At 52.0% G+C, this 23,430-nt stretch overlaps 1 protein-coding gene across 6 annotated transcripts in view; it reads left to right on the forward strand.

The window, feature by feature from the left end:
* Window positions 1–23,430, forward strand: part of IQSEC1 (IQ motif and Sec7 domain ArfGEF 1) — a 1,387,106-nt gene that overhangs the window by 1,122,408 nt on the left and 241,268 nt on the right. Inside the window, exon 1 of one of the 6 annotated variants that reach the window (XM_075321243.1) lies at window positions 14,823–15,019. The exons of the other annotated variants lie outside the window; for them this stretch is intronic. Coding sequence (XP_075177358.1) covers window positions 14,955–15,019 — 65 coding nt within the window. The 5' untranslated portion in view covers window positions 14,823–14,954. Of the gene's footprint in view, window positions 1–14,822; window positions 15,020–23,430 lie in introns of those variants that run through there. 6 annotated transcript variants of the gene reach the window in all.

Here is a 23,430-nt window from a genome sequence, read left to right on the forward strand (position 1 = left end):
TAGCTGCATGACTGTATCCGAGGCAGTGTGAATCCCAGCCTAGCTGCATGACTGTATCCGAGGCAGTGTGAATCCCAGCCTAGCTGCATGACTGTATCCGAGGCAGTGTGAATCCCAGCCTAGCTGCATGATTGTATCCGAGGCAGTGTGAATCCCAGCCTAGCTGCATGATTGTATCCGAGGCAGTGTGAATCCCAGCCTAGCTGCATGACTGTATCCGAGGCAGTGTGAATCCCAGCCTAGCTCCATGACTGTATCCGAGGCAGTGTGAATCCCAGCCTAGCTGCATGACTGTATCCGAGGCAGTGTGAATCCCAGCCTAGCTGCATGACTGTATCCGAGGCAGTGTGAATCCCAGCCTAGCTGCATGACTGTATCCGAGGCAGTGTGAATCCCAGCCTAGCTGCATGACTGTATCCAAGGCAGTGTGAATCCCAGCCTAGCTGCATGACTGTATCCGAGGCAGTGTGAATCCCAGCCTAGCTGCATGATTGTATCCGAGGCAGTGTGAATCCCAGCCTAGCTGCATGATTGTATCCGAGGCAGTGTGAATCCCAGCCTAGCTGCATGACTGTATCCGAGGCAGTGTGAATCCCAGCCTAGCTCCATGACTGTATCCGAGGCAGTGTGAATCCCAGCCTAGCTGCATGACTGTATCCGAGGCAGTGTGAATCCCAGCCTAGCTGCATGATTGTATCCGAGGCAGTGTGAATCCCAGCCTAGCTGCATGACTGTATCCGAGGCAGTGTGAATCCCAGCCTAGCTGCATGACTGTATCCGAGGCAGTGTGAATCCCAGCCTAGCTGCATGACTGTATCCGAGGCAGTGTGAATCCCAGCCTAGCTGCATGACTGTATCCGAGGCAGTGTGAATCCCAGCCTAGCTGCATGATTGTATCCGAGGCAGTGTGAATCCCAGCCTAGCTGCATGACTGTATCCGAGGCAGTGTGAATCCCAGCCTAGCTGCATGATTGTATCCGAGGCAGTGTGAATCCCAGCCTAGCTGCATGACTGTATCCGAGGCAGTGTGAATCCCAGCCTAGCTGCATGATTGTATCCGAGGCAGTGTGAATCCCAGCCTAGCTGCATGACTGTATCCGAGGCAGTGTGAATCCCAGCCTAGCTGCATGATTGTATCCGAGGCAGTGTGAATCCCAGCCTAGCTGCATGACTGTATCCGAGGCAGTGTGAATCCCAGCCTAGCTGCATGATTGTATCCGAGGCAGTGTGAATCCCAGCCTAGCTGCATGATTGTATCCGAGGCAGTGTGAATCCCAGCCTAGCTGCATGACTGTATCCGAGGCAGTGTGAATCCCAGCCTAGCTGCATGACTGTATCCGAGGCAGTGTGAATCCCAGCCTAGCTGCATGACTGTATCCGAGGCAGTGTGAATCCGAGCCTAACTGCATGATTGTATCCGAGGCAGTGTGAATCCCAGCCTAGCTGCATGACTGTATCCGAGGCAGTGTGAATCCCAGCCTAGCTGCATGACTGTATCCGAGGCAGTGTGAATCCCAGCCTAGCTGCATGATTGTATCCGAGGCAGTGTGAATCCCAGCCTAGCTGCATGATTGTAGCCAGGTTTTTTTCTCTGAAATGCTTCTTTGTGTTGGTGAAAACATACTTTGAAGACCCAGCCAGGGTCCACAGCCAGGGTCCACAGCCAGGGTCCACAGCCAGGGTCCACAGCCAGGGTCCACAGCCAGGGTCCACAGCCAGGGTCCACAGCCAGGGTCCACAGCCAGGGTCCACAGCCAGGGACCAGACTATTTCGATGCCTCCCCTGGCCGGCTTCACCCAGCCCCACCCTCTTATTACAGGAGAGATCTGTCAGTCACCGGGAGGGGTGCTAGGAGACGCCGGCTATGGACTATAGCTGGAGATGAGACTAGTCCAGCACCGCTCCTGGCCGGCTTCACCCAGCCCCACCCTCTTATTACAGGAGAGATCTGTCAGTCACCGGGAGGGGTGCTAGGAGACGCCGGCTATGGACTATAGCTGGAGATGAGACTAGTCCAGCACCGCTCCTGGCCGGCTTCACCCAGCGCCACCCTCTTATGAGCGAGATCTGTCAGTCACCGGGAGGGGTGCTAGGAGACGCCGGCTATGGACTATAGCTGGAGATGAGACTAGTCCAGCACCGCTCCTGGCCGGCTTCACCCAGCGCCACCCTCTTATTACAGGAGAGATCTGTCAGTCACCGGGAGCGGTGCTAGGAGACGCCGGCTATGGTCTATAGCTGGATATGAGACTAGTCCAGCACCGCTCCTGGCCGGCTTCACCCAGCGCCACCCTCTTATTACAGGAGAGATCTGTCAGTCACCGGGAGGGGTGCTAGGAGACGCCGGCTATGGTCTATAGCTGGAGATGAGACTAGTCCAGCACCACTCCTGACCGGCTTCACCCAGCACCACCCTCTTATTACAGGAGAGATCTGTCAGTCACCGGGAGCGGTGCTAGGAGACGCCGGCTATGGACTATAGCTGGAGATGAGACTAGTCCAGCACCGCTCCTGGCCGGCTTCACCCAGCACCACCCTCTTATTACAGGAGAGATCTGTCAGTCACCGGGAGCGGTGCTAGGAGACGCCGGCTATGGACTATAGCTGGAGATGAGACTAGTCCAGCACCGCTCCTGACTGGCTTCACCCAGCGCCACCCTCTTATTACAGGAGAGATCTGTCAGTCACCAGGAGTGGTGCTAGGAGAAGCTGGCTATGGACTATAGCTGGAGATGAGACTAGTCCAGCACCGTTCCTGGCCGGCTTCACCCAGCGCCACCCTCTTATGAGCGAGATCTGTCAGTCACCGGGAGCGGTGCTAGGAGACGCCGGCTATGGTCTATAGCTGGAGATGAGACTAGTCCAGCACCGCTCCTGGCCGGCTTCACCCAGCACCACCCTCTTATTACGGGAGAGATCTGTCAGTCACCAGGAGCGGTGCTAGGAGAAGCTGGCTATGGACTATAGCTGGAGATGAGACTAGTCCAGCACCGCTCCTGGCCGGCTTCACCCAGCACCACCCTCTTATTACAGGAGAGATCTGTCAGTCACCGGGAGCGGTGCTAGGAGACGCCGGCTATGGACTATAGCTGGAGATGAGACTAGTCCAGCACCGCTCCTTGCCGGCTTCACCCAGCACCACCCTCTTATTACAGGAGAGATCTGTCAGTCACCGGGAGGGGTGCTAGGAGACGCCGGCTATGGACTATAGCTGGAGATGAGACTAGTCCAGCACCGCTCCTGGCCGGCTTCACCCAGCACCACCCTCTTATGGGAGAGATCTGTCAGTCACCGGGAGCGGTGCTAGGAGACGCCGGCTATGGACTATAGCTGGAGATGAGACTAGTCCAGCTCCTGACCGGCCTCACCCAGCACCACCCTCTTATGGGAGAGATCTGTCAGTCACCGGGAGGGGTGCTAGGAGACGCCGGCTATGGACTATAGCTGGAGATGAGACTAGTCCAGCACCGCTCCTGGCCGGCTTCACCCAGCACCACCCTCTTATTACAGGAGAGATCTGTCAGTCACCAGGAGCGGTGCTAGGAGACGCCGGCTATGGACTATAGCTGGAGATGAGACTAGTCCAGCACCGCTCCTGACCAGCTTCACCCAGCACCACCCTCTCATGGGAGAGATCTGTCAGTCACCGGGAGCGGTGCTAGGAGACGCCGGCTATGGACTATAGCTGGAGATGAGACTAGTCCAGCACCGCTCCTGGCCGGCTTCACCCAGCACCACCCTCTTATTACAGGAGAGATCTGTCAGTCACCGGGAGCGGTGCTAGGAGACGCCGGCTATGGACTATAGCTGGAGATGAGACTAGTCCAGCACCGCTCCTGGCCGGCTTCACCCAGCACCACCCTCTTATTACAGGAGAGATCTGTCAGTCACCGGGAGGGGTGCTAGGAGACGCCGGCTATGGACTATAGCTGGAGATGAGACTAGTCCAGCACCGCTCCTGGCCGGCTTCACCCAGCACCACCCTCTTATGGGAGAGATCTGTCAGTCACCGGGAGCGGTGCTAGGAGACGCCGGCTATGGACTATAGCTGGAGATGAGACTAGTCCAGCTCCTGACCGGCCTCACCCAGCACCACCCTCTTATGGGAGAGATCTGTCAGTCACCGGGAGGGGTGCTAGGAGACGCCGGCTATGGACTATAGCTGGAGATGAGACTAGTCCAGCACCGCTCCTGGCCAGCTTCACCCAGCACCACCCTCTTATTACAGGAGAGATCTGTCAGTCACCGGGAGGGGTGCTAGGAGACGCCGGCTATGGACTATAGCTGGAGATGAGACTAGTCCAGCACCGCTCCTGGCCGGCTTCACCCAGCACCACCCTCTTATGGGAGAGATCTGTCAGTCACCGGGAGGGGTGCTAGGAGACGCCGGCTATGGACTATAGCTGGAGATGAGACTAGTCCAGCACCGCTCCTGGCCGGCTTCACCCAGCACCACCCTCTTATTACAGGAGAGATCTGTCAGTCACCGGGAGCGGTGCTAGGAGACGCCGGCTATGGACTATAGCTGGAGATGAGACTAGTCCAGCACCGCTCCTGGCCGGCTTCACCCAGCACCACCCTCTTATTACAGGAGAGATCTGTCAGTCACCGGGAGGGGTGCTAGGAGACGCCGGCTATGGACTATAGCTGGAGATGAGACTAGTCCAGCACCGCTCCTGGCCGGCTTCACCCAGCACCACCCTCTTATGGGAGAGATCTGTCAGTCACCGGGAGGGGTGCTAGGAGACGCCGGCTATGGACTATAGCTGGAGATGAGACTAGTCCAGCACCGCTCCTGGCCGGCTTCACCCAGCACCACCCTCTTATGGGAGAGATCTGTCAGTCACCGGGAGGGGTGCTAGGAGACGCCGGCTATGGACTATAGCTGGAGATGAGACTAGTCCAGCACCGCTCCTGGCCGGCTTCACCCAGCACCACCCTCTTATTACAGGAGAGATCTGTCAGTCACCGGGAGCGGTGCTAGGAGACGCCGGCTATGGACTATAGCTGGAGATGAGACTAGTCCAGCACCGCTCCTGGCCGGCTTCACCCAGCACCACCCTCTTATTACAGGAGAGATCTGTCAGTCACCGGGAGCGGTGCTAGGAGACGCCGGCTATGGACTATAGCTGGAGATGAGACTAGTCCAGCACCGCTCCTGGCCGGCTTCACCCAGCACCACCCTCTTATTACAGGAGAGATCTGTCAGTCACCGGGAGCGGTGCTAGGAGAAGCCGGCTATGGACTATAGCTGGAGATGAGACTAGTCCAGCACCGCTCCTGGCCGGCTTCACCCAGCACCACCCTCTTATTACAGGAGAGATCTGTCAGTCACCAGGAGCGGTGCTAGGAGACGCCGGCTATGGACTATAGCTGGAGATGAGACTAGTCCAGCACCGCTCCTGGCCGGCTTCACCCAGCACCACCCTCTTATTACAGGAGAGATCTGTCAGTCACCAGGAGCGGTGCTAGGAGACGCCGGCTATGGACTATAGCTGGAGATGAGACTAGTCCAGCACCGCTCCTGGCCGGCTTCACCCAGCACCACCCTCTTATTACAGGAGAGATCTGTCAGTCACCGGGAGCGGTGCTAGGAGACGCCGGCTATGGACTATAGCTGGAGATGAGACTAGTCCAGCACCGCTCCTGGCCGGCTTCACCCAGCACCACCCTCTTATTACAGGAGAGATCTGTCAGTCACCAGGAGCGGTGCTAGGAGACGCCGGCTATGGACCATATTATACGTAGACACTCCAAGTTGATTGACAGATCTCTCCCATAGCGGATCTTCAGGCCATCTTTCTCAGTTGTGCAGCCGGACTCTGCTCGTAGTTTGGGCAGCATGAATCAGGTGATAGGCTACCTATAAATCAAGTTTTTTTCATGCAAATTGTTATGATTTTTCTTTTTTTTTTTTTTTTTCTTATCACTAACTATACTAAAATATCCTATAATTTCTGAATTTTCACTGTGCAAGTGAAGCCTCACTAGACTGATACTTAGGAATAGATCTGTTTTCATTCATTTCATTATCATCAGAGACAGGGTGACAAAAATAACACCTGTATTTAGAGAACCCGTGACACAGTGACACAGCAGTCGTAATATGTGGTGGTCACAGCCCACCTCCTCCCCTTCCTTGCACAGTGACCACTGCACAGATCTACAACATGCCTAGAACATGCTTCCATAGAGGTGAATGAGCCAGGTCCTGGGTAGTGGTGTCTTAGTGGCCACTGCCGAGTGCTGCAGCCACGGTCTCTTGAATCTGTGGCCTCTGCGATGTCCCAGGCACCAGTGGCACTTCCCCTTATGTTTGCTGCAGTGTCACTGAGCAGCGTCAGGCTGCCGCTTCCCCGTGGCTGTAGCCGAAGTGCGTGCGGCCAAACGTTATCACATGTTTATAAATAGGACATTTTACTATTCAGGCAAAGGAATTGATGCCTTAAGCCGCGTAATTAAACCACCGCGTGTAGAGGATTGTCGCATGACACAAGAGTTGTCTCCCCCTTCTTGTCTATTTCGTGTCCTCGGTACATTTCGGGCGGTTGCGTCCTCTGTACACTTCGGGCGGTCGCGTCCTCGGTACATTTCGGGCGGTTGCGTCCTCTGTACACTTCGGGCGGTCGCGTCCTCGGTACATTTCGGGCGGTCGCGTCCTCGGTACATTTCGGGCGGTCGCGTCCTCTGTACACTTCGGGCGGTCGCGTCCTCGGTACATTTCGGGCGGTCGCGTCCTCGGTACACTTCGGGCGGTCGCGTCCTCGGTACACTTCGGGCGGTCGCGTCCTCTGTACACTTCGGGCGGTCGCGTCCTCTGTACACTTCGGGCGGTCGCGTCCTCGGTACATTTCGGGCGGTTGCGTCCTCTGTACACTTCGGGCGGTCGCGTCCTCGGTACACTTCGGGCGGTCGCGTCCTCTGTACACTTCGGGCGGTTGCGTCCTCGGTACATTTCGGGCGGTCGCGTCCTCGGTACATTTCGGGCGGTTGCGTCCTCGGTACATTTCGGGCGGTCGCGTCCTCTGTACACTTCGGGCGGTCGCGTCCTCGGTACATTTCGGGCGGTCGCGTCCTCGGTACATTTCGGGCGGTCGCGTCCTCGGTACATTTCGGGCGGTCGCGTCCTCGGTACATTTCGGGCGGTCGCGTCCTCGGTACATTTCGGGCGGTCACGTCCTCGGTACATTTCGGGCGGTCGCGTCCTCGGTACATTTCGGGCAGTCGCGTCCTCGGTACATTTCGGGCGGTCGCGTCCTCGGTACATTTCGGGCGGTCACGTCCTCGGTACATTTCGGGCGGTCGCGTCCTCGGTACATTTCGGGCGGTCGCGTCCTCAGTACATTTCGGGCAGCCAATGTAACTTGCTTTACTGACACAGAACAATGCTGCGCGCTCCGCTTGCTGGCGGTGTGACATGCGGTGCTTGCCCAGTGCATGGTCTCATTCCCAGTTACAAGATGCAGCTCCCTCCCAGCGCAGCTCCTGTGATTTCCTCTTGGTAAAGCTGTAGGATCGCAATAGTCGCAGCTGCATCCAGGAGGCCCAGAAGCCTAAAGTCCTGCGTCTGCTGCGTTCACTGTCACTATCTCCTCAGCCGTCACTATATTTTGCTAGTACAACATTCTGTACTTCCATGTGGTCTTTGCACAGGTTCTGCCTTCCTGGGACACATTGTGTCCATTATGTCTTATATTAGGGGGTATTGCCTTCATCTACAACCTGTAAGAATGCCCTGAATAAGCCGTGATCTCACTTTCCTCTTCTGGAGCTCTCTGCTACTCTCCTCTGCTACTCTCCTCTCTGCTACACTCCTCTCCTCTCTGCTTCTCTCCTCTCCTCTTCTCTCCTCTCCTCTCCTCTCTGCTTCTCTCCTCTCTGCTTCTCTCCTCTACTCTCCTCTCCGCTTCTCTCCTCTCCGCTTCTCTCCTCTCCGCTTCTCTCCTCTCCGCTTCTCTCCTCTCTGCTTCTCTCCTCTCTGCTTCTCTCCTCTTCTCTCCTCTCAGCTTCTCTTCTCTCCTCTCCTCTCTGCTTCTCTCCTCTCCTCTCTGCTTCTCTTCTCTCCTCTCTGCTTCTCTCCTCTCTGCTTCTCTCCTCTCTGATTCTCTCCTCTCTGATTCTCTCCTCTCTGCTGCTCTCTGCTTCTCTCCTCTCCTCTGTTTCTCTCCTCTCTGTTTCTCTCCTCTCTGTTTCTCTCCTCTGTTTGTCTCCTCTCTATTTGTCTCCTCTCTGCTTCTCTCCTCTACTCTCCTCTCTCTGCTTCTCTCCTCTCTGCTTCTCTCCTCTCTTCTCCTCTTCTCTACCTCTACTCTCCTCTGCTTCTCTCCTCTCTTCTCCTCTCCTCTACTCTCCGCTTCTCTCCTCTCTGCTTCTCTCCTCTCCTCTCTTCTCCTCTCCTCTCTGCTTCTCTCCTCTCTGCTTCTCTCTGCTTCTCTCCTCTCTGCTTCTCTCCTCTCCTCTGCTTCTCTCCTCTCTGCTTCTCTCCTCTCCTCTCCTCTCTGCTTCTCTCCTCTCTTCTTCTCTCTGCTTCTCTACTCTCTGCTTCTCTCCTCTCCTCTCCTCTCTGCTTCTCTCCTCTCTGCTTCTCTCCTCTCTGCTTCTCTCCTCTCTGCTTCTTTCTGCTTCTCTCCTCTCTTCTTCTCTCTGCTTCTCTACTCTCTGCTTCTCTACTCTCCTCTCCTCTCTGCTTCTCTCCTCTCTGCTTCTCTCTGCTTCTCTCCTCTCTTCTTCTCTCTGCTTCTCTACTCTCTGCTTCTCTCCTCTCTTCTTCTCTCTGCTTCTCTCCTCTCCTCTCTTCTCCTCTCCTCTCTGCTTCTCTCCTCTCTGCTTCTCTCTGCTTCTCTCCTCTCTTCTTCTCTCTGCTTTTCTACTCTCTGCTTCTCTCCTCTCCTCTCTGCTTCTCTCCTCTCTGCTTCTCTTCTCTTCTCTCTGCTTCTCTCCTCTCTGCTTCTCTCCTCTCTGATTCTCTCCTCTCTGCTTCTCTCCTCTCTGATTCTCTCCTCTCTGATTCTCTCCTCTCTGCTTCTCTCCTCTCTGATTCTCTCCTCTCTGCTTCTCTCCTCTCTGATTCTCTCCTCTCTGATTCTCTCCTCTCTGATTCTCTCCTCTCTGCTGCTCTCTGCTTCTCTCCTCTCTGTTTCTCTCCTCTCTGTTTCTCTCCTCTCTGTTTCTGTTTCTCTCCTCTCTGTTTCTCTCCTCTCTTCTCCTCTTCTCTACCTCTACTCTCCTCTGCTTCTCTCCTCTCTGCTTCTCTTGTCTCCTCTCTGCTTCTCTCCTCTCTTCTCCTCTCCTCTACTCTCCTCTCCTCTCCGCTTGTCTCCTCTCTGCTTCTCTCCTCTCCTCTCTTCTCCTCTCCTCTCTGCTTCTCTCTGCTTCTCTCCTCTCTTCTTCTCTCTGCTTCTCTACTCTCTGCTTCTCTCCTCTCCTCTCCTCTCTGCTTCTCTCCTCTCCTCTCTGCGTCTCTCTGCTTCTCTCCTCTCTTCTCTCTGCTTCTCTACTCTCTGCTTCTCTCCTCTCCTCTCTGCTTCTCTCCTCTCTGCTTCTCTCCTCTCTGCTTCTCTCCTCTCTGCTTCTCTCCTCTCTGCTTCTCTCCTCTCTGCTTCTTTCTGCTTCTCTCCTCTCTGCTTCTTTCTGCTTCTCTCCTCTCTTCTCTCTGCTTCTCTACTCTCTGCTTCTCTCCTCTCCTCTCCTCTCTGCTTCTCTCCTCTCTGCTTCTCTCTGCTTCTCTCCTCTCTTCTTCTCTCTGCTTCTCTACTCTCTGCTTCTCTACTCTCTGCTTCTCTACTCTCTGCTTCTCTCCTCTCTGCTTCTCTCCTCTCTGCTTCTCTTCTCTCCTCTCTGCTTCTCTTCCCTCCTCTCTGCTTCTCTTCCCTCCTCTCTGCTTCTCTCCTCTTTTGATTCTCTCCTCTCTGATTCTCTCCTCTCTGTTTCTCTCCTCTCTGTTTCTCTCCTCTCTGTTTCTCTCCTCTCTGTTTGTCTCCTCTCTGTTTCTCTCCTCTCTGCTTCTCTCCTCTACTCTCCTCTCTCTGCTTCTCTCCTCTCTGCTTCTCTCCTCTACTCTCCTCTCTCTGCTTCTCTCCTCTACTCTCCTCTCTCTGCTTCTCTCCTCTCCTCTCTGTTTCTCTCCTCTCTTCTCCTCTTCTCTACCTCTACTCTCCTCTGCTTCTCTCCTCTCTGCTTCTCTTCTCTCCTCTCTGCTTCTCTCCTCTCTTCTCCTCTCCTCTCCTCTCTGCTTCTCTCCTCTCTGCTTCTCTCCTCTCTGCTTCTCTCTGCTTCTCTCCTCTCTTCTTCTCTGCTTCTCTACTCTCTGCTTCTCTCCTCTCCTCTCTGCTTCTCTCCTCTCTGCTTCTCTCCTCTCCTCTCTGCTTCTCTCCTCTCTGCTTCTCTCCTCTCCTCTCTGCTTCTCTCTGCTTCTCTTTTCTCTTCTTCTCTCTGCTTCTCTACTCTCTGCTTCTCTCCTCTCTGCTTCTCTCCTCTCTGCTTCTCTCCTCTCTGCTTCTTTCTGCTTCTCTCCTCTCTGCTTCTTTCTGCTTCTCTCCTCTCTTCTTCTCTCTGCTTCTCTCCTCTCCTCTCTGCTTCTCTCCTCTCTTCTTCTCTCTGCTTCTCTACTCTCTGCTTCTCTACTCTCTGCTTCTCTCCTCTCCTCTCCTCTCCTCTCTGCTTCTCTCTGCTTCTCTCCTCTCTTCTCTCTGCTTCTCTACTCTCTGCTTCTCTCCTCTCCTCTCTGCTTCTCTCCTCTCTGCTTCTCTCCTCTCTGCTTCTCTCCTCTCTGCTTCTCTCCTCTCTGCTTCTTTCTGCTTCTCTCCTCTCTGCTTCTCTCTGCTTCTCTCCTCTCTGCTTCTCTCTGCTTCTCTACTCTCTGCTTCTCTCCTCTCTTCTTCTCTCTGCTTCTCTCCTCTCCTCTCTGCTTCTCTCCTCTCTGCTTCTCTCCTCTCTGCTTCTCTCCTCTCTGCTTCTCTCCTCTCCTCTCTTCTTCTCTCCTCTCCTCTCCTCTCTGCTTCTCTCCTCTCTGCTTCTCTCCTCTCCTCTCTGCTTCTCTCCTCTCCTCTCTGCTTCTCTCCTCTCTGCTTCTCTCCTCTCCTCTCTGCTTCTCTCCTCTCTGCTTCTCTCCTCTCCTCTCTGTTTCTCTCCTCTCTTCTCCTCTTCTCTACCTCTACTCTCCTCTGCTTCTCTCCTCTCTGCTTCTCTTCTCTCCTCTCTGCTTCTCTCCTCTCTTCTCCTCTCCTCTACTCTCCTCTCCTCTCTGCTTCTCTCCTCTCTGCTTCTCTCCTCTCTGCTTCTCTCTGCTTCTCTCCTCTCTTCTTCTCTGCTTCTCTACTCTCTGCTTCTCTCCTCTCCTCTCTGCTTCTCTCCTCTCTGCTTCTCTCCTCTCCTCTCTGCTTCTCTCTGCTTCTCTCCTCTCTTCTTCTCTCTGCTTCTCTACTCTCTGCTTCTCTCCTCTCTGTTTCTCTCCTCTCTGTTTCTCTCCTCTCTGTTTGTCTCCTCTCTGTTTCTCTCCTCTCTGCTTCTCTCCTCTACTTTCCTCTCTCTGCTTCTCTCCTCTCTGCTTCTCTCCTCTACTCTCCTCTCTCTGCTTCTCTCCTCTACTCTCCTCTCTCTGCTTCTCTCCTCTCCTCTCTGTTTCTCTCCTCTCTTCTCCTCTTCTCTACCTCTACTCTCCTCTGCTTCTCTCCTCTCTGCTTCTCTTCTCTCCTCTCTGCTTCTCTCCTCTCTTCTCCTCTCCTCTCCTCTCTGCTTCTCTCCTCTCTGCTTCTCTCCTCTCTGCTTCTCTCTGCTTCTCTCCTCTCTTCTTCTCTGCTTCTCTACTCTCTGCTTCTCTCCTCTCCTCTCTGCTTCTCTCCTCTCTGCTTCTCTCCTCTCCTCTCTGCTTCTCTCCTCTCTGCTTCTCTCCTCTCCTCTCTGCTTCTCTCTGCTTCTCTCCTCTCTTCTTCTCTCTGCTTCTCTACTCTCTGCTTCTCTCCTCTCTGCTTCTCTCCTCTCTGCTTCTCTCCTCTCTGCTTCTTTCTGCTTCTCTCCTCTCTGCTTCTTTCTGCTTCTCTCCTCTCTTCTTCTCTCTGCTTCTCTCCTCTCCTCTCTGCTTCTCTCCTCTCTTCTTCTCTCTGCTTCTCTACTCTCTGCTTCTCTACTCTCTGCTTCTCTCCTCTCCTCTCCTCTCCTCTCTGCTTCTCTCTGCTTCTCTCCTCTCTTCTCTCTGCTTCTCTACTCTCTGCTTCTCTCCTCTCCTCTCTGCTTCTCTCCTCTCTGCTTCTCTCCTCTCTGCTTCTCTCCTCTCTGCTTCTCTCCTCTCTGCTTCTCTCCTCTCTGCTTCTTTCTGCTTCTCTCCTCTCTGCTTCTCTCTGCTTCTCTCCTCTCTGCTTCTCTCTGCTTCTCTACTCTCTGCTTCTCTCCTCTCTTCTTCTCTCTGCTTCTCTCCTCTCCTCTCTGCTTCTCTCCTCTCTGCTTCTCTCCTCTCTGCTTCTCTCCTCTCTGCTTCTCTCCTCTCCTCTCTTCTTCTCTCCTCTCCTCTCCTCTCTGCTTCTCTCCTCTCTGCTTCTCTCCTCTCCTCTCTGCTTCTCTCCTCTCCTCTCTGCTTCTCTCCTCTCTGCTTCTCTCCTCTCCTCTCTGCTTCTCTCCTCTCTGCTTCTCTCCTCTCCTCTCTGTTTCTCTCCTCTCTTCTCCTCTTCTCTACCTCTACTCTCCTCTGCTTCTCTCCTCTCTGCTTCTCTCCTCTCTTCTCCTCTCCTCTACTCTCCTCTCCTCTCTGCTTCTCTCCTCTCTGCTTCTCTCCTCTCTGCTTCTCTCTGCTTCTCTCCTCTCTTCTTCTCTGCTTCTCTACTCTCTGCTTCTCTCCTCTCCTCTCTGCTTCTCTCCTCTCTGCTTCTCTCCTCTCCTCTCTGCTTCTCTCTGCTTCTCTCCTCTCTTCTTCTCTCTGCTTCTCTACTCTCTGCTTCTCTCCTCTCTGCTTCTCTCCTCTCTGCTCCTCTCCTCTCTGCTCCTCTCCTCTCCTCTCCTCTCTGCTCCTCTCCTCTCCTCTCTGCTTCTCTCCTCTCCTCTCTGCTTCTCTCCTCTCTGCTTCTCTCCTCTCCTCTCCTCTCTGCTTCTCTCCTCTCCTCTCTGCTTCTCTCCTCTCCTCTCCTCTCTGCTCCTCTCCTCTCCTCTCTGCTTCTCTCCTCTCCTCTCTTCTCCTCTCCTCTCTGCTTCTCTCCTCTCCTCTCTGCTTCTCTCCTCTCCTCTCTTCTCCTCTCCTCTCTGCTCCTCTCCTCTCCTCTCCTCTCTGCTTCTCTCCTCTCTGCTTCTCTTCTCCTCTCCTCTCTGCTTCTCTCCTCTCCTCTCTGCTTCTCTCATCTCCTCTCCTCTCCTCTCTGCTTCTCTCCTCTCCTCTCTGCTTCTCTCCTCTCTGCTTCTCTCTGCTTCTCTTCTCTCTGCTTCTCCCTCTCTGCTTCTCTCCTCTCCTCTCTGCTTCTCTCCTCTCCTCTCTGCTTCTCTCCTCTCCTCTCTGCTTCTCTCCTCTCCTCTCCTCTCCTCTCTGCTTCTCTCTTCTCCTCTCTTCTTCTCTCCTCTCTGCTCCTCTCCTCTCCTCTCTGCTTCTCTCCTCTCTGCTTCTCTTCTCTCCTCTTCTCTCTGCTTCTCTCCTCTCTGCTTCTCTCCTCTCCTCTCTGCTTCTCTTCTCTCTTCTCCTCTCTTCTTCTCTCCTCTCTGCTCCTCTCCTCTCCTCTCCTCTCTGCTTCTCTCCTCTCTGCTTCTCTTCTCTCCTCTCCTCTCTGCTTCTCTCCTCTCCTCTCTGCTTCTCTCTTCTCCTCTCCTCTCTGCTTCTCTCCTCTCCTCTCTTCTCCTCTCCTCTCTGCTTCTCTCCTCTCTGCTTCTCTCCTCTCTGCTTCTCTCCTCTCCTCTCTTCTCCTCTCCTCTCTGCTTCTCTCCTCTCCTCTCTGCTTCTCTCCTCTCCTCTCCTCTCTGCTTCTCTCCTCTCCTCTCTGCTTCTCTCTTCTCCTCTCTTCTTCTCTCCTCTCTGCTCCTCTCCTCTCCTCTCTGCTTCTCCCTCTCTGCTTCTCTTCTCTCCTCTCCTCTCTGCTTCTCTCCTCTCCTCTCTGCTCCTCTCCTCTCCTCTCTGCTTCTCCCTCTCTGCTTCTCTTCTCTCCTCTCCTCTCTGCTTCTCTTCTCTCCTCTCTGCTTCTCTCCTCTCCTCTCCTCTCTGCTTCTCTCCTCTCCTCTCTGCTTCTCTCCTCTCCTCTCCTCTCTGCTTCTCTCTTCTCCTCTCTTCTTCTCTCCTCTCTGCTCCTCTCCTCTCCTCTCTGCTTCTCTCCTCTCTTCTCCTCTCCTCTCTGCTTCTCTCCTCTCCTCTCTGCTTCTCTTCTCTCCTCTCCTCTCTTCTTCTCTCCTCTCTGCTTCTCTCCTCTCCTCTCTTCTCCTCTCCTCTCTGCTTCTCTCCTCTCCTCTCTGCTTCTCTCCTACGATCATCTGAGGGAACGGCTGGAGCAGCGCTCTTTCCATGTGGAGCACTGGCGGGACGGAGCATACACAATGGTGGTCTTCATAATGCGCCATCTCTGGACCACTTCTTAGCAGCTTCTCCACTTTAGAGAAATGCATGAAATGTGAGGTTCAGAGAAAGGCTCCGTATAAAGCTCTGCTATAGCTGGTGTCAGAGGTAGCAGAGCACAATGCCCGGCACAGCGCTGCACTCACTCCTGACAGTGTGCTCTGTGCTCTGCTCTCAGCTCTGGGATATTTCCTGTTCCTTTGCTGGGAAAACACAAGCAGCAGCAAATGAGGGCCGTGTACGGCCGTGTCCCTCCTCCTCCTCCTCTGCCCCTGTCCCGGCTTCCAGCCATCCCCCCATCCTGCCCCGGACTGGAAGGCTGGACCCACCTCTGCTGATTCTTCCGGATCACTGCCGTGGAGACGAGGCTCAGGGGGGCACAGGATGTTGGGGTCCCATCTGGGGTGAGGTCCCCTGCTCCGGTCCCTGCGCTCAGCCATGTGGTGTCTGCAGTGTCACTCGGAGAGGAGCCAGTCCCTGCTGGAGCTCGAACTGGACAGCTGGTAACCCCGTATATATGTATATAGCCTGCCGCACTGTATATACTATGTATATAGCACAGTACACAGGAATACGCCGGGTCCCCACAGGCCCAGTGTCTGCAGAGAAGCCCCTATATACAGTATATATGTATATATAGCCTGCCGCACTGTATATACTATGTATATAGCACAGTACACAGGAATACGCCGGGTCCCCGCAGGCCCAGTGTCTGCTGAGAAGCCCCTATATACAGTATATATGTATATATAGCCTGCCGCACTGTATATACTATGTATATAGCACAGTACACAGGAATACGCCGGGTCCCCGCAGGCCCAGTGTCTGCAGAGAAGCCCCTATATACAGTATATATGTATATATAGCCTGCCGCACTGTATATACTATGTATATAGCACAGTACACAGGAATACGCCGGGTCCCCGCAGGCCCAGTGTCTGCAGAGAAGCCCCTATATACAGTATATATGTATATATAGCCTGCCGCACTGTATATACCATGTATATAGCACAGTACACAGGAATACGCCGGGTCCCCACAGGCCCAGTGTCTGCAGAGAAGCCCCTATATACAGTATATATGTATATAGCCTGCCGCACTGTATATACCATGTATATAGCACAGTACACAGGAATACGCCGGGTCCCCGCAGGCCCAGTGTCTGCAGAGAAGCCCCTATATACAGTATATATGTATATATAGCCTGCCGCACTGTATATACCATGTATATAGCACAGTACACAGGAATACGCCGGGTCCCCACAGGCCCAGTGTCTGCAGAGAAGCCCCTATATACAGTATATATGTATATATAGCCTGCCGCACTGTATATACCATGTATATAGCACAGTACACAGGAATACGCCGGGTCCCCGCAGGCCCAATATCTGCAGAGAAGCCCCTATATACAGTATATATGTATATAGCCTGCCGCACTGTATATACCATGTATATAGCACAGTACACAGGAATACGCCGGGTCCCCGCAGGCCCAGTGTCTGCAGAGAAGCCCCTATATACAGTATGTATGTATATAGCCTGCCGCACTGTATATACCATGTATATAGCACAGTACACAGGAATACGCCGGGTCCCCGCAGGCCCAGTGTCTGCTGAGAAGCCCCTATATACAGTATATATGTATATAGCCTGCCGCACTGTATATACTATGTATATAGCACAGTACACAGGAATACGCCGGGTCCCCGCAGGCCCAGTGTCTGCAGAGAAGCCCCTATATACAGTATATATGTATATATAGCCTGCCGCACTGTATATACCATGTATATAGCACAGTACACAGGAATACGCCGGGTCCCCGCAGGCCCAGTGTCTGCAGAGAAGCCCCTATATACAGTATATATGTATATATAGCCTGCCGCACTGTATATACTATGTATATAGCACAGTACACAGGAATACGCCGGGTCCCCGCAGGCCCAGTGTCTGCAGAGAAGCCCCTATATACAGTATATATGTATATATAGCCTGCCGCACTGTATATACTATGTATATAGCACAGTACACAGGAATACGCCGGGTCCCCGCAGGCCCAGTGTCTGCAGAGAAGCCCCTATATACAGTATATATGTATATAGCCTGCCGCACTGTATATACCATGTATATAGCACAGTACACAGGAATACGCCGGGTCCCCACAGGCCCAGTGTCTGCAGAGAAGCCCCTATATACAGTATATATGTATATAGCCTGCCGCACTGTATATACCATGTATATAGCACAGTACACAGGAATACGCCGGGTCCCCGCAGGCCCAGTGTCTGCAGAGAAGCCCCTATATACAGTATATATGTATATAGCCTGCCGCACTGTATATACCATGTATATAGCACAGTACACAGGAATACGCCGGGTCCCCACAGGCCCAGTGTCTGCAGAGAAGCCCCTATATACAGTATATATGTATATAGCCTGCCACACTGTATATACTATGTATATAGCACAGTACACAGGAATACGCCGGGTCCCCGCAGGCCCAGTGTCTGCAGAGAAGCCTCTATATACAGTATATATGTATATATAGCCTGCCGCACTGTATATACCATGTATATAGCACAGTACACAGGAATACGCCGGGTCCCCGCAGGCCCAGTGTCTGCAGAGAAGCCCCTATATACAGTATATATGTATATAGCCTGCCGCACTGTATATACCATGTATATAGCACAGTACACAGGAATACGCCGGGTCCCCGCAGGCCCAGTGTCTGCAGAGAAGCCCCTATATACAGTATATATGTATATAGCCTGCCGCACTGTATATACTATGTATATAGCACAGTACACAGGAATACGCCGGGTCCCACACAGGCCCAGTGTCTGCAGAGAAGCCCCTATATACAGTATATATGTATATAGCCTGCCGCACTGTATATACCATGTATATAGCACAGTACACAGGAATACGCCGGGTCCCCGCAGGCCCAGTGTCTGCAGAGAAGCCCCTATATACAGTATATATGTATATAGCCTGCCGCACTGTATATACCATGTATATAGCACAGTACACAGGAATACGCCGGGTCCCCGCAGGCCCAGTGTCTGCAGAGAAGCCCCTATATACAGTATATATGTATATAGCCTGCCGCACTGTATATACTATGTATATAGCACAGTACACAGGAATACGCCGGGTCCCACACAGGCCCAGTGTCTGCTGAGAAGCCCCTATATACAGTATATATGTATATAGCCTGCCGCACTGTATATACCATGTATATAGCACAGTACACAGGAATACGCCGGGTCCCCACAGGCCCAGTGTCTGCAGAGAAGCCCCTATATACAGTATATATGTATATAGCCTGCCGCACTGTATATACCATGTATATAGCACAGTATACAGGAATACGCCGGGTCCCCGCAGGCCCAGTGTCTGCAGAGAAGCCCCTATATACAGTATATATGTATATAGCCTGCCGCACTGTATATACCATGTATATAGCACAGTACACAGGAATACGCCGGGTCCCCGCAGGCCCAGTGTCTGCAGAGAAGCCCCTATATACAGTATATATGTATATATAGCCTGCCGCACTGTATATACTATGTATATAGCACAGTACACAGGAATACGCCGGGTCCCCGCAGGCCCAGTGTCTGCAGAGAAGCCCCTATATACAGTATATATGTATATATAGCCTGCCGCACTGTATATACCATGTATATAGCACAGTACACAGGAATACGCCGGGTCCCCGCAGGCCCAGTGTCTGCAGAGAAGCCCCTATATACAGTATATATGTATATATAGCCTGCCGCACTGTATATACTATGTATATAGCACAGTACACAGGAATACGCCGGGTCCCCGCAGGCCCAGTGTCTGCAGAGAAGCCCCTATATACAGTATATATGTATATATAGCCTGCCGCACTGTATATACTATGTATATAGCACAGTACACAGGAATACGCCGGGTCCCCGCAGGCCCAGTGTCTGCAGAGAAGCCCCTATATACAGTATATATGTATATAGCCTGCCGCACTGTATATACCATGTATATAGCACAGTACACAGGAATACGCCGGGTCCCCACAGGCCCAGTGTCTGCAGAGAAGCCCCTATATACAGTATATATGTATATAGCCTGCCGCACTGTATATACCATGTATATAGCACAGTACACAGGAATACGCCGGGTCCCCGCAGGCCCAGTGTCTGCTGAGAAGCCCCTATATACAGTATATATGTATATAGCCTGCCGCACTGTATATACCATGTATATAGCACAGTACACAGGAATACGCCGGGTCCCCACAGGCCCAGTGTCTGCAGAGAAGCCCCTATATACAGTATATATGTATATAGCCTGCCACACTGTATATACTATGTATATAGCACAGTACACAGGAATACGCCGGGTCCCCGCAGGCCCAGTGTCTGCAGAGAAGCCTCTATATACAGTATATATGTATATATAGCCTGCCGCACTGTATATACCATGTATATAGCACAGTACACCGGAATACGCCGGGTCCCCGCAGGCCCAGTGTCTGCAGAGAAGCCCTTATATACAGTATATATGTATATATAGCCTGCCGCACTGTATATACTATGTATATAGCACAGTACACAGGAATACGCCGGGTCCCCACAGGCCCAGTGTCTGCAGAGAAGCCCCTATATACAGTATATATGTATATATAGCCTGCCGCACTGTATATACCATGTATATAGCACAGTACACAGGAATACGCCGGGTCCCCGCAGGCCCAGTGTCTGCAGAGAAGCCCCTATATACAGTATATATGTATATATAGCCTGCCGCACTGTATATACTATGTATATAGCACAGTACACAGGAATACGCCGGGTCCCCGCAGGCCCAGTGTCTGCAGAGAAGCCCATATATACAGTATATATGTATATATAGCCTGCCGCACTGTATATACTATGTATATAGCACAGTACACAGGAATACGCCGGGTCCCCGCAGGCCCAGTGTCTGCAGAGAAGCCCCTATATACAGTATATATGTATATATAGCCTGCCACACTGTATATACTATGTATATAGCACAGTACACAGGAATACGCCGGGTCCCCGCAGGCCCAGTGTCTGCAGAGAAGCCCCTATATACAGTATATATGTATATAGCCTGCCGCACTGTATATACCATGTATATAGCACAGTACACAGGAATACGCCGGGTCCCCGCAGGCCCAGTGTCTGCAGAGAAGCCCCTATATACAGTATATATGTATATATAGCCTGCCGCACTGTATATACTATGTATATAGCACAGTACACAGGAATACGCCGGGTCCCCGCAGGCCCAGTGTCTGCAGAGAAGCCCCTATATGCAGTATATATGTATATATAGCCTGCCACACTGTATATACTATGTATATAGCACAGTACACAGGAATACGCCGGGTCCCCGCAGGCCCAGTGTCTGCAGAGAAGCCCCTATATACAGTATATATGTATATAGCCTGCCGTACTGTATATACCATGTATATAGCACAGTACACAGGAATACGCCGGGTCCCCGCAGGCCCAGTGTCTGCAGAGAAGTCCCTATATACAGTATATATGTATATATAGCCTGCCGCACTGTATATACTATGTATATAGCACAGTACATAGGGATACGCCGGGTCCCCGCAGGCCCAGTGTCTGCTGAGAAGCCCCTATATACAGTATATATGTATATATAGCCTGCCGCACTGTATATACTATGTATATAGCACAGTACACAGGAATACGCCGGGTCCCCGCAGGCCCAGTGTCTGCAGAGAAGCCCCTATATACAGTATATATGTATATATAGCCTGCCGCACTGTATATACCATGTATATAGCACAGTACACAGGAATACGCCGGGTCCCCGCAGGCCCAGTGTCTGCAGAGAAGCCCCTATATACAGTATATATGTATATATAGCCTGCCGCACTGTATATACTATGTATATAGCACAGTACACAGGAATACGCCGGGTCCCCGCAGGCCCAGTGTCTGCAGAGAAGCCTCTATATACAGTATATATGTATATATAGCCTGCCGCACTGTATATACCATGTATATAGCACAGTACACCGGAATACGCCGGGTCCCCGCAGGCCCAGTGTCTGCAGAGAAGCCCTTATATACAGTATATATGTATATATAGCCTGCCGCACTGTATATACTATGTATATAGCACAGTACACAGGAATACGCCGGGTCCCCACAGGCCCAGTGTCTGCAGAGAAGCCCCTATATACAGTATATATGTATATATAGCCTGCCGCACTGTATATACCATGTATATAGCACAGTACACTGGAATACGCCGGGTCCCCGCAGGCCCAGTGTCTGCAGAGAAGCCCCTATATACAGTATATATGTATATATAGCCTGCCGCACTGTATATACTATGTATATAGCACAGTACACAGGAATACGCCGGGTCCCCGCAGGCCCAGTGTCTGCAGAGAAGCCCATATATACAGTATATATGTATATATAGCCTGCCGCACTGTATATACTATGTATATAGCACAGTACACAGGAATACGCCGGGTCCCCGCAGGCCCAGTGTCTGCAGAGAAGCCCCTATATACAGTATATATGTATATATAGCCTGCCACACTGTATATACTATGTATATAGCACAGTACACAGGAATACGCCGGGTCCCCGCAGGCCCAGTGTCTGCAGAGAAGCCCCTATATACAGTATATATGTATATAGCCTGCCGCACTGTATATACCATGTATATAGCACAGTACACAGGAATACGCCGGGTCCCCGCAGGCCCAGTGTCTGCAGAGAAGCCCCTATATACAGTATATATGTATATATAGCCTGCCGCACTGTATATACTATGTATATAGCACAGTACACAGGAATACGCCGGGTCCCCGCAGGCCCAGTGTCTGCAGAGAAGCCCCTATATGCAGTATATATGTATATATAGCCTGCCACACTGTATATACTATGTATATAGCACAGTACACAGGAATACGCCGGGTCCCCGCAGGCCCAGTGTCTGCAGAGAAGCCCCTATATACAGTATATATGTATATAGCCTGCCGTACTGTATATACCATGTATATAGCACAGTACACAGGAATACGCCGGGTCCCCGCAGGCCCAGTGTCTGCAGAGAAGTCCCTATATACAGTATATATGTATATATAGCCTGCCGCACTGTATATACTATGTATATAGCACAGTACATAGGGATACGCCGGGTCCCCGCAGGCCCAGTGTCTGCTGAGAAGCCCCTATATACAGTATATATGTATATATAGCCTGCCGCACTGTATATACTATGTATATAGCACAGTACACAGGAATACGCCGGGTCCCCGCAGGCCCAGTGTCTGCAGAGAAGCCCCTATATACAGTATATATGTATATATAGCCTGCCGCACTGTATATACCATGTATATAGCACAGTACACAGGAATACGCCGGGTCCCCGCAGGCCCAGTGTCTGCAGAGAAGCCCCTATATACAGTATATATGTATATATAGCCTGCCGCACTGTATATACTATGTATATAGCACAGTACACAGGAATACGCCGGGTCCCCACAGGCCCAGTGTCTGCAGAGAAGCCCCTATATACAGTATATATGTATATATAGCCTGCCGCACTGTATATACCATGTATATAGCACAGTACACAGGAATACGCCGGGTCCCCGCAGGCCCAGTGTCTGCAGAGAAGCCCCTATATACAGTATATATGTATATATAGCCTGCCACACTGTATATACCATGTATATAGCACAGTACACAGGAATACGCCGGGTCCCCGCAGGCCCAGTGTCTGCAGAGAAGCCCCTATATACAGTATATATGTATATATAGCCTGCCGCACTGTATATACCATGTATATAGCACAGTACACAGGAATACGCCGGGTCCCCGCAGGCCCAGTGTCTGCAGAGAAGCCCCTATATACAGTATATATGTGTATATAGCCTGCCGCACTGTATATACCATGTATATAGCACAGTACACAGGAATACGCCGGGTCCCCGCAGGCCCAGTGTCTGCAGAGAAGCCCCTATATACAGTATATATGTATATAGCCTGCCACACTGTATATACTATGTATATAGCACAGTACACAGGAATACGCCGGGTCCCCGCAGGCCCAGTGTCTGCAGAGAAGCCCCTATATACAGTATATATGTATATAGCCTGCCGCACTGTATATACCATGTATATAGCACAGTACACAGGAATACGCCGGGTCCCCGCAGGCCCAGTGTCTGCAGAGAAGCCCCTATATACAGTATATATGTATATAGCCTGCCACACTGTATATACCATGTATATAGCACAGTACACAGGAATACGCCGGGTCCCCACAGGCCCAGTGTCTGCAGAGAAGCCCCTATATACAGTATATATGTATATATAGCCTGCCGCACTGTATATACCATGTATATAGCACAGTACACAGGAATACGCCGGGTCCCCGCAGGCCCAATATCTGCAGAGAAGCCCCTATATACAGTATATATGTATATAGCCTGCCACACTGTATATACCATGTATATAGCACAGTACACAGGAATACGCCGGGTCCCCACAGGCCCAGTGTCTGCAGAGAAGCCCCTATATACAGTATATATGTATATATAGCCTGCCGCACTGTATATACCATGTATATAGCACAGTACACAGGAATACGCCGGGTCCCCGCAGGCCCAATATCTGCAGAGAAGCCCCTATATACAGTATATATGTATATAGCCTGCCGCACTGTATATACCATGTATATAGCACAGTACACAGGAATACGCCGGGTCCCCGCAGGCCCAATATCTGCAGAGAAGCCCCTATATACAGTATATATGTATATTGCCTGCCGCACTGTATATACTATGTATATAGCACAGTACACAGGAATACGCCGGGTCCCCGCAGGCCCAGTGTCTGCAGAGAAG

Source organism: Anomaloglossus baeobatrachus, chromosome 8 (assembly GCF_048569485.1).
Source record: "Anomaloglossus baeobatrachus isolate aAnoBae1 chromosome 8, aAnoBae1.hap1, whole genome shotgun sequence".
NCBI classification, from domain to species: domain Eukaryota; kingdom Metazoa; phylum Chordata; class Amphibia; order Anura; family Aromobatidae; genus Anomaloglossus; species Anomaloglossus baeobatrachus.